Source organism: Nannospalax galili, unplaced genomic scaffold (genome assembly GCF_000622305.1).
Source record: "Nannospalax galili isolate Female #2095 unplaced genomic scaffold, S.galili_v1.0 scaffold307, whole genome shotgun sequence".
Taxonomy (NCBI): Eukaryota; Metazoa; Chordata; class Mammalia; order Rodentia; family Spalacidae; genus Nannospalax; species Nannospalax galili.
The window spans coordinates 6,242,660-6,254,511 of record NW_008359625.1 but is presented as its reverse complement, the minus strand read 5'-3'; the positions used below and the strand labels follow the sequence as shown (position 1 = coordinate 6,254,511).

At 42.7% G+C, this 11,852-nt stretch overlaps 1 protein-coding gene across 1 annotated transcript in view; it reads right to left on the bottom strand.

Moving 5' to 3' along the window:
* Positions 1–4,021: 4,021 nt before the first annotated feature.
* The window catches only part of Ndufb2 (NADH:ubiquinone oxidoreductase subunit B2), an 11,534-nt gene continuing 3,703 nt past the window's right edge, over positions 4,022–11,852 (bottom strand). The window contains exons 2-4 of the mRNA XM_008823517.2: positions 7,191–7,335; positions 5,545–5,643; positions 4,022–4,106 (exon numbers count right to left, since the gene is read on the bottom strand). Of these exons, the coding sequence (XP_008821739.1) occupies positions 5,569–5,643; positions 7,191–7,335 (220 nt within the window). The 3' untranslated portion in view covers positions 4,022–4,106; positions 5,545–5,568. The remainder of the gene's footprint in view (positions 4,107–5,544; positions 5,644–7,190; positions 7,336–11,852) is intronic.

The following is an 11,852-nucleotide window of genomic DNA, read 5'->3' as shown; positions in this document are numbered from 1 at the left end:
GCCTGCCTCTGCCTCCCAAGTGCTGGGATTAAAGGTGTGTGCCACCACACCCAGCTATTTATTTTTATTTTATGTGTATGAGTGTATTGTCTGCATGTATGTGAGTGCACCCGTGTCATGCCATGCTGCGGAGGTCAGAAGAGGGCTTTGGGTTCCCCTGGAACTGGAGTTAAGGACGGTTTGTGGCCACCATGTGGGTGCTGGGAATCGAACCCAGGTCCTCTGCAAGAGCAGCCAGTGCTCTTAACCTCTGAGCCATCTCTCCAGCCCCGACACTACATATTTATATCCCATTTATACTCCTGACGAGAGAGGAGTGGGAATTTGAGAGCACAGGCCTGTTCTACAGAATAGTTATAGAGGCAAGTGGAACCAAAATGATACCTGTTCCTTCCGGTAGCAAGCAGGTAACAGGTGTTCCTTACATAATTTATGCCTCTTGTCTCAACATTATTAGAGACCCACTTATTTCTATTAAAGGGCCTATATGAAACTTGTAAAGTTACAAACGAATACTATACTGTTGGCCATCAGTAACTCTCCACCTACTTTCCCATGTATAAAGGCCCCTCTAGCCATCTCCCAAGGCTCCCCCTAAACCTTAATTTCAGTACACGTTCAGCACTCATCAGAAAACAGTAAGAAACCCTAAGAACATTTTTTTCTTTGACTTGCTTTAGGCGAAAGGAGTAGCACTTCACTGTCACGGTGTGAAGTTTACAGCACAGTCTCCGTATGTAGGCTTTCTATGAAAACCAAACCAGGATTCCAGGGTGACCATCACCCCAGCTCAGACCCAATGGTCTAGAACAATAGTTGATTCCATTTAAAGAGTATTTCCTTCATGCCAGGTGTGGTTCTCAGCCCTTCACGTGTTAGTCTATTTTATAAGTGAGGAAATTAAGGCACGGTCAAAATAAGTACTTAGCTGACCACTCAGAGCAATTAAAACATAAGCTGAGGGTCAGAACCAGGCAATTTGACTTTTTTTTTTTTTTTTCAACAGTCTGCTAAAACCTTCCCCTATTGATCTCCCAATTTGACTGTAGAGTCTGAACACTACAAATTTCTCAAACTACATTGAGGCCCACTAGTGTGTAGTAAAACCAGCGTTGGCAGTCTCAACTGGCCATATTTTTTAGGTCCATAGAATAAAGGTAAAGTATCAGCATATCACAGGTAAGTACTTGTTTTGTAACTTTTGGTCATAAAATACAAAAACTTGCTATAAGATCTGACTAAAAAGTTAGACCGTGCTGTGCTCAGAGTGGTCTCCAACTCCAACTAGAATCAGACAGCCAGGAGCTCAACGTCAGCTCTCCTACTGACCAGCAGATTGAGTGTGGCAAATTACTTGATCTGTCCACCCACAGTGCCACGTCATCCTTTTTTTTTTCTAAAGTATTTTATTTCATTTGCTGGGCATGGTGGCGCACACCTTTAATTCTGGCACTCGGGAGGCAGAGGCAGGCGGATCTCTGTGAGTTTGAGGCCAGCCTGGTCTGCATAGTGAGTTCCAGGACAGCTGGAGCTACAGGGAGACCCTGTATCAAAAAGACGAAAAAAAAAAACCAAAAGTATTTTATTTCATTTTATGTGTATGAGTGTTTTGCCTGCCTATATATAAAGCTTGTCCATGCAGTGCCCACAGAGGTATCAGAGTCCCTAGAACCAGAGTTACAGACTTGCTAGCCATCATGTGGGTGCTAGAAACTGAACCCAGGTCCTCGGCAAGAGTAGCCAGTGCTGGGGCTGGAGAGATGGCTCGGTGGTTAAGAACACTGGTTGTTTTTGCAGAAGACCTGGGTTCGAATCCCAACACCTACATGGCAGCTAACAACTGTCCATAACTCCAGTCCCAGGGGACCTGACAGCACCTCCTGTCCTCTGCCGGCATTGCACAACACAGGTGCACTTACCTACATGCAGGTAATACATGCATACACATAAAAATAATAAAATTTAAAGATTTTTTAAAAAAATTGTCAAACTTTAGTCACTCAAAAAAGTTATAGTTAGCATTAATAAAGAATAGAGGCACATGAGAATGCTTTCATCAGGGCCAGATCCTAGATGCCCCATGGAGAGTGCTAAAGTTGACCCGCATCCACTCCTCTTCTTCCAGGGAGGTCTCCTGCTGGGAGCAACAGGAGCATGTTTGTGATGTCTGAGGGGCTCTGCGCAGTCAGTGCAGTCAGTGCCTGGATGCTTTATCTGCTTCGTCCTACTAATTTTTTTTCTTTTTGAGACAGGGTCTCCCCTGTAGCCCCAGCTGGCCTGGAATTCACTATATAGACCAGGCTGGCCTCAAACCCACAGAGATCCACCTGCCTCTGCCTCCCAAGGCATGCACCACCACACCCAGCCCCCATCATTCTTTTAAACAAAAGAATATATTTAAAGTTATCTGATAAGAAACTCTGACTTCTAAAAGAACCAATGGGATTATTCTACTTGAACTATTGTAGATTCTGTTTTTTTTAAAGGGGGCTTTCCTGTCATGAGTAGGAGAACAGAGACCCAAGAAGTGCAGGCAGAGTGGTCTTTAAAAGATCAAAATGTCTTTCTGTTGGCTGAGATGGCTCACCCTCACACAGATGTGAACACAGCCCCCAGGGAAGTGCCTGCAGTGCCATGGGCACAGGGCTACTGTAACTGCCAGTGACAGTGGCTGGCTGTTCACTTACTACTACCACTGTTCACTTTCACTACCACTGTGTCCCTGTGGTAACTGAAGAGAAGCCAGTGGAACACTATATGCTGCTAGGAAATCCTGTCACATTCCAGCCTGCAGCCTGCCAGAGGATGCTCGGGACACTTATAAACTATAAATCCACAACCATTACATAACCATTAACATCTAGTCCCATGTTCTTGCTCACAGCCACATTAGACTGTGTTCCTTATACAGGGGACTTGATCTCACCCTAGACCTTGAGTCTTCTTGCTCCTAGAGCACTTTTTGCCTAGACCTTCCCCCACCATGAAAAAGAGCAACACCTCCTCCATCTCTAGAACATCATCTAATGGATTTCTTTTCTGACACTTAGCAAATCTCATGATTATTGAACAGAATCCTTTGGTTTGGTTTGAGACAAAAGTCTCACTAGATAGCTCAAGCTCATCAAGTTCTATGTAGCCCAGCCTGGCCACCAACCTATGTTCCTCTGGTCTCAATCTTTGCAATGCTATGATTATAGGTGTGCACTACCACACCCAGGTCCTGTCAATCTTGACAATGTACTCTCGATTGTACCAGGGTGAGCAAAAACCTTAGGTATGTCATCAAGCTACTTGCACTAAAGATTTCTCTGGATGAAGGAAAATTCTCTATTTTCTCATAACTTGTGATGCTACAGAAAGTGAGAGTACTCTGGAACAAATTTTAGAAAAAGTGAAAAATCCTTTTTTATCCTTATCTCCTATTCCTAAGTAATTCCTAGTCAGAAGTGATTCAGGAGTCCTACTAAAGGCCACTCAACATAAAAATGTCTTATGGAAACATATGGATTTTACTGATCCCTAACCTCTGTATACTCAGGCAAGACTCCAGCTGCATGGACTCTATGATCACATCACCTATCAATATACATGACTAAGACATGAATTGTGCACAAGCTTTGGAGTCAGCCTCACCAAGTAATTTCACCTCCTTGTTCCTTCACGGTTTCAATGATATGTGAAGCTATCACCCACCTACATCATGGGGTACCCGAGAAATCAGCTGAAAGGGCACAAACCACTTAGCCCAGCAAGCACTTGGAGCACAGGAAATACAGAATGGTTGTCATCAAAAACATAACTCAGTGGTTAAGAGCACTGACTGCTCTTGCAGAAGACCCGGGTTTGATTCCCAGCACCCACATGGCAGCTATGAACCATCCTTGACTCCAGTTCCAGGGGAATCTGAAGCCCTCTCTGACCCATTGCACGGCATTGCACGACATGGGTGCACTCACGTACATGCAGGCAATACACTCTTACACATAAATAATAATAATAAAAAAACATAACTCAGTTCTTTGTTCTTGGCCAAACCACTTTAATTTACAACATCAATGTACATATATGAAGTTCATAATTGCTTGAAATTCCTCACCTTGCTCCTGTAGGAAAAGAAAAGTGGAAAACTTTAAGAACTCTTAAATTTACTAATCCAAATCTATAATCTTCCTTTTCTAATTGTTCAAGCATTTACTGAACTCTATGAATAGCCTTGTGGAGGATAAAAGCAAAATCATCCTTTCTAGTCCAGTCATTAGAGCAAAATGTTAGCGCAGGACTGGAGAAACGACTCAGGAGTTAAGAATGCCTGCTGCTCTTCCAGAGCACCCAAGTTTGGTTCCCAGCACCCACTTCGGGCACCTCACAACTACCTGTAACTTCAGCTCTAAATCTGACACCATTTTCTGACCTCCATGGGCACCTGGACACATGACATACACATAATAAACTTTTAAAATATTAATGCAATGTGTGAGAATACAGCAGAATTTGTAGGAACATAGGAATAGGTTAGTGTTGCCCACCACAAAAAGATCTCAGAATAGCAGGGGAAAGGGAGGCTGCTGGGCCCTGGGAACTTTTACAGTACAGAGGCAAAGCTAGAGGCCCGTCTTATTCCAGGACCCAGCTCAAAACTGGACTTTTTGGTTTTTAACTATTTTAATAGTTTTATATTTTTTATTTATTATTTTTATTTTATGTGTATGAGTGTATTGTCTGCATGTATGTGAGTGCACCTGTGTCATGCAATGCTGCAGAAGTCAGAAGAGGGCTTCGCATTCCCCTGGAACTGGAATTAAGCGTGGTTTGTAGCAGCCATGTGGGTGCTGGGAATCGAACCCGGGTCCTCTGCCAGAGCAGTCAGTGCTCTTAACCACTGAGCCATTGCTCCAGCCCCCAATATTTTTATTTTTTTTTTATGGGTATGAGTATGTTGCCTGCATGTATGTAAGTGCACCTGTGTCATGCAATGCTCACGGAGGTCAGAAGAGGGCATCAGATCCCCTGGAACTGGACTTACAGACCATTGTTAGCCACCATGTGGGTGTTGAGAGCCAGTGCTCTTAATCTCTGAGCCATCTCTCCAGCCCCCCCCCCCCTTTTTTTTTGAGATAGGGTCTCATGTAGCCCAAGATGGCCTCACTACTCTTTGTACCAATCTAGCCTCATCTGCTCCTCTTGCCTCCACCTTCCAAGTGCTGGGACTGTAGATTACAGTCCTGGGCCAGCCATGCTTGGCCTTTATTTTATTTATTTATTTGTTGTTGTTGCTGCTGCTAGCAGCTGAATCGGCCCTCCTTATACAGAATTAGTCTTTATTCATGAATGAATGGGGCTTTAAAATGTAGTCTAATTTAGGAAAAATTAATCTTTTAAAATATATAATAAAAAGGAAAACGCAGGCTAGCAAATTTGACAAGACATGAGTGACTGCTTCTTCACGCTATTGGGATATGCAGTTTAAGATTATCAAAGGTACAAAACCCAAATGCACATGTTTAGGTCAGAATTTAAAACAAGGCTTTAAGGCATACTTACTTTTAAATAGCTGAGCTTATACTTTCAGTCCTCATCATCAGGAGGAATTCCTAGTTCTTCATCTGTCCACTGGGAAGGATCTGGATACGGAAAGTGACCCTGTAACAACCAGTCAAAAAGAAAAAGTCAAGAGTCTACACTAATAAATGTAACTAATTAAATTACACCAGCTTCTTAGAAGAAAAAAACAATAATGTAATGACACTGCACCTGACACACCCGAAGCACAAATTCTCCCTTAACTATTTAATGACCCAACTCTTTTTTTTTTCAATCTACTCACTACACATGGAGGCCTGAATTTTCTTTTTGTTCTTTGTCTTGAGACAGAGTCTCACTATGTAGCCTAGGCTGGCCTTGAACTGCCTGCTTCTGCCTCCAGTGCTAGGATTAAAAGTACACCACTAGGCTGGGCGTGGTGGCACACGCCTTTAATCCCAGCACTCAGGAGGCAGAGGCAGGTGGATCTCTGTGAGTTCAAGGCCAGCCTGGTCTACATAGTTCCAGGACAGCTGTGGCTACAGGGAGACCCTGTCTCAAAAAGACCAAAAAAAAAAAAAAAAAAAAAAGTGTACCACCATGCCCAGCCAAGGTGACCTGAATTTTCAAAACCTCTCTATTTTAGCAGCAGCAGCCTAAGCCATTAAGTATGATTATGATGGCAAGTAGGGAGAAGTGGAGTCTAGCCTCAAATCAGTTTACTGAATAGACTATTTAAATTGATTTTTTTTCTATCCAGTAAACAAACCCAAATTTACCAAAATTCAAAGTGTCCATCCTTATGTTTTGGGGGCTGGGGTGGAACCCAGGGGCTCATTCTTGTTAGGCACATGTTCAACCACCAAGCTCCAGCTAGATGTCAATGTCTTAAAGATGTAATTTCCTAGAAAAAAAGACTATGAAATGCCAGGAATGGTGCACACCTTTAATCCCTACTCTCGGGAGGCAGAGGTGGGCAGATCTCTATGAGTTCAAAGCCAGTCTGGTCTACATAGTGAGTTCCAGGACAGCTGGGGCTACAGGGAGACCCTGTCTCAAAAAGACCAAGAAAAAAAAAAGACTATGCGAATATGAAAATGGGACAGGTACTCAAAGGCTAATAGAATGTTAAAGAGTCACCAATAACTTCTCAAGGCAAATTACATCTGCTCCACCCAAATCTGGTGGCCCTGGGCCTCCAGACAGACTACAGGATATTAAGAATAAAGCTGTGTGTGATGGTGCCTGCCTATAATCCCAGCACTTGGGAGTACAGGCAGGAGGATTGGGAGTTAAAGGTCAGTCCTGCCTACATTGTAAATTTGAGGACAGCCTAGGCTACCTGATACCTGTTCTCAAACAAAAAAAAAAAAAAAATTTAAGGGTAAGGTTTAACCCACAAAAGATAAACTTAACTCAGCAATCAGAAAAGATTTTTAGTCTCCCAAACACAGCAACCAAACAAACTATAGATCACAGATCCCCTAAATGCACATCATCCCATAATCAGGTTCAGAGGTAACAAGTATCATTAGGTAACATACATGATGGTAAAAGGAAAGACCCAGGCTAAAAAATGGTCTATAAACACCAAACAAACTAGGCCAATCGTGTATTTTCCCTCCCCTGCCCTCAAAAAAAGGACAAAGAACCATCCTCCTGCTTACCAGCACAGCGTCCGAGTCATGCCAAAAGCGCCAGAGAATCCAGAACCACATTAACGAGCTTAAGAACTCACCACGGATCACCTGGGATCTGGTCAGCTGGGGAAACTGTCTGTACCGGGGCGTGATATGCACATCACCACCAGCACTAGGAGACAAAGCAACAAGGAAAATGTCTTGCTGCATTTTCAAAGCAGAAAGTCAGCCCAAACTTTCAGTTCCATCCTTAAAGCCAAAACTAGCATTTCTCATCTCCTCCACCAGACAGAATGACAAGGTCCCGTTTCCTAGACATACTGGTTTCTCAGCAAGCTTGCCTTAAACATGGAGCAGAGAAACTGGCCACAACTAACAAAAGGCTGATTTATGGACAAAGTGAATATTCATTCTGCACCAGAAATATTAGTATGTGTTGATTATGGGGTGCTTCCCCAAGAGTTTGGTTAAGAGACTGTAGATCATTAACTTACCCTCCTCCTCCAAAAGAAATAAAAATAAAAATTATTTTTGTTCTGTTATCTACTTTAGAAATAACGTGCAATCTCTGCCCTGTTACAATTTTTTTGTGTGTGTATCTGTGTGTGTGCCACATGGGTACAGATGCTAAAGGAGGCCAGAAGATGGTATTGGATCCCCTGGAGCTGGGGTCATGGGCAGTTGTGAGCTGCCCACTGTGGGAGTGCTGGGGACGGAATTCAGGTCCTCTGGAAGGGCTCTTAACAGCTGAGCCATCTCCCCAGCACCTACAATCTTTATTAAAAGACCATCACATAGGTTAGCCGGGCGTGGTGGCGCACGCCTTTAATCCCAGCACTCGGGAGGCAGAGGCAGGCGGATCTCGGATCTCTGTGAGTTCAAGGCCAGCCTGGTCTACATAGTGAGCTCCAGGACAGCTGGGGCTACAGGGAGACCCTGTCTCAAAAAGACCAAAAAAAAAAAAAAAGACCATCACATAGAAGCCAGGTATGGTGGTACAAGAATTCAAGGCCAACCTGGCCTATATGAAACTCTGTCTCAAGAAACCAAAAAGACTATCATGTGGGAAAGAAAACCTGAGAAAATCCTTCCTAATCATCTAACATCTCTGAGCAAAACCAAGAAACTTTGAGTAAGTTTGAGTAAAATCTGCTGGGTTTGGGCTTTCATTTAAACACTGACAAGTTGTAGCACACAGTCTTTAAGAGGTATAGTTCTTTTATTCAATTGAACTATAGGTTGGCTCCAATTTAAATAATGTAATGTGTATTTAATGAGACTACTTCTATATCCTATTCAGCAATCCATATGCTAATGCACAGAATCAGTTACACAAATTCTACATAAAATATGTTCTACAGTTTCAGTCTAGCACAGCAAAAGTGCATAAAATAACCTGTAGATTCCTGTAGAATTTATAAATGAATTTATAAATATTCCTATGGTTCTTTTTTTTTTTTTTTTTTTAAAAAATTTCTCTCACTTCCCCTAGAGGAAGGTATCCAGTATCCTGTTCTACCACACTCCATCTTAATCCCTTCAGACAAGATCTCTCACTGAACCTGGAGCTAGCTGGTTCCTCCTGTCTCCACCTTCCACAGCACTGGGGGTTATAGGTACAAACAGCCACTCCTGGCTTTTCCTGTGGGTTCTGGGATTTGAATTCAGATCCTCAATGTTTGTGCAACATGAAACCATCTCTCCAGCCTGTGATTCTTGACATGTTACTTAGGAGTGTTTTTATTATCCTCTCCTACTCTAAAAGATTGTTGGGCAGGTATTTATTGAATATTTACCATGTGCAGGTACCATACCAGACATAAAATGTTAATTATAAAATAACCATGCTCTATTAGCTTAATTTTTACAACAACATTATGAGACAGATTCTGTAATTTTTGTTTCACAAATGTGACATGTAATTTTGATGATAAATCCCAAGATCTTTTTTTAAATATTTTACTTATTTTTATTTTATGAGTGTATTGTCTGCATATGTGTAAGTGCACCCATGTTGCACAATGCCCACAGAGCTCAGAAGGTGTCAGATCCCCTGGAACTGGAGTTATGAATAGTTGTTAGCCACCAGTGGGTACTGGGAACCAAACCCAGGTCCCCTGCAAGAGCAGCCAGTGCTCTTAACTGCTGAGCCAGCTCTCTAGCCCCCCAAGATCTTATGTTGCAAAAACATTGATAGTTTTTGTATTGTTTTCATTTTATGAAGCAAAGACATAACTTTTGTGCTGGGGTTGTATCTCAAAGGTACTTGCCTAACATGGGTTCAGTCCCCAGCACCACAAAAACCAAAGACTTAATCCTTAATCAGAATTCAAATCAACATAAATCTTTCCACTAATGATAAAATTCCACTTTTGTGTAAATATTTACCCAACCTCTAGCACTTATTTATAGACAGGGTCCCCCTATGTAGCCCAGGCCTCAAACTCAAGATCCCCTGCCAAAACCTCCCAAGTGCTGGAGTTACAGCATGTTTACATATTCCTCTTCTTTTTTTTTTTTTTTTTTTTTTTGGTCTTTTTGAGACAGGGTCTCCCTGTAGCCCCAGCTGACCTGGAACTTGCTATGTAGACCAGGCTGGCCTCAAACTCAGAGATGTTCCTGCCTCTGCTTGTGGAGTGCTGGGACTAAAGGCGTACCACTACCCTGGGCTACATATTCCTTTTAAGAGGATCTATCCAGCATCACTACTTTACAACTTAAAGAATACAGCCTAACAGTTTCTGTAGTGTCCTCACATGCCCACTGTATTTTAACAGTGGTTACTCAGGATCTATCTGTGCATATCAATACTGCATTATATAAACAAGTCATGCTAGATAATACCTGTAACAACAGACCTCCTCTTTCATAGGCTTTAGCTACAACCTAGGTATATGGGTGGTGTATCAGTAAAATGCATTAAAATAAGCTTTGCTTAATGCTAGGATTATAGTTCAGTCCCATCCTGGGGCCACAGGGAGACCCTGTCTCAAAAAGACCAAAAAAAAAAGGGGTGGGGGTGGCTGGAGATGGCTCAGCAGTTAAGAACACTGGTTGTTCTTTCAGAAGACCCGGGTTCAAATCCCAAGTGATTGTGGACTTTAGAATGTTGCAGGTCTAAAGCCTAATTACCATTATCATGGGCCATCTTTAGCCCCCTGCCACTTTTTGTCCACCTGTTTCTGACTTAACATCTTGTGACTAATACATTAAAACCTTTGGTGGTACATTCCTTTAATCCCAGCACTCTGGAGGGAGAGGCAGATAGATCTCTCTGAGACTGAGGCTAGCCTGCTCTACATAGTAAGTTCCAGGACAGCTGGAGCTACAGGGAGACCCTGTCCCAAAAAGACCAAAAAATTAATTAATTAATTAATTAAAAATTTAATTTAATTTTAAAATGCCAAAAAAAGCCATGGTAGTGTACGCTGTACTCCCAGCACTCGGGAGGCAGAGGCAGGCAGATCTCTGTGAGTTCAAGGTCAGCCTGGTCTACATAGTAAGTTCCAGGTCAGCTGGAGCTATAGGGAGACTGCCTCAATAAGACAAAAAAAAAAAAGTGACATTTTATTTATACATACTTATTTATTTTTGGTCTTTTTGAGACAGTTTTCCCATAGCCCCCACTGGCATAGACCAGGCTGGCCTTGAAGTCACAAAGATCCACGGGCCTCTGCCTCCCAAGTGCTGGTATTAAAGGCATGCACCACTACACCTGGTCTACAAGAGTGACATTTTATTTTTTATATATATACCCTTTTTTTTTTTCATTTTTGTGTATGAGTGTATTGCCTGCATGTATGTAAGTGCATCCGTGTCATCCAATGTCTGCAAAGGTCAGAAGAGGACGCTGGATCCCCTGGAACTGGAGTTAAGGACAGTTAGTTGGCTGCCATGTAGGTGCTGGCAATCAAACTCGGGTCCTGTGCAAGAGCAGCCAGTGCTCTTAACTGCTGAGTCCCTCTCCAATGACATTTTAACTATGACCTGAAATAGGTGAGTCATTGATTGCAAGGTAGAAATCTTCGGGTTGGAGAGATGGCTCAGCAGTTAAAGGCATTGGATTCTTTTCCAGAAGACCTGGGTTCAGTTCCCCAGACCTACACGGCAGCTAACAACCATCTGTAACTCCAGTTCCAGGTTTGTGTTCTCTCCTGGCACTGCACTACATAGAAAGATTCAGACTTTCACCCAAGGCAAGCGGTCTATTAGACCCTTGAATCAAACTGTAGCCCCACTGATAAAACAATGTAGAAAGGAACCCGATTTGTTGCTAAAAGCCAAACCGTGGGTTAGGTTTGCACCCAAACTTATATCACCTAGGCTGGACCTATGTGATCCAAAACTGCAAGCCAAAGGCTGAGGATGTAGCCTAGCTGCAGAGCGCTTCCCCAGTTGAGAATAAGGAGAACAATCTTAACGTGATCTTGGACTGAGGACATCTTCAAGAGGATATGAGAATTAAGACCTCAACTAATTCCGACAGATAAAACTTCGTGAGGTAAACGAGCTCAGTCAAAAAATACAACAAAAGACACTAATGTGGGGAGAAAACAAAAGGGGGAAGAAATAGCATCTAACGAAATAATGGCTGTTCCGACTCGGATTTAAAGAGCTAAGTTTAAAAAACAAAAATTCGAGGGTCGGCTCTCGGAGCTGGCTCCCGTCCCGGCTCCCGCCAAAAAATAA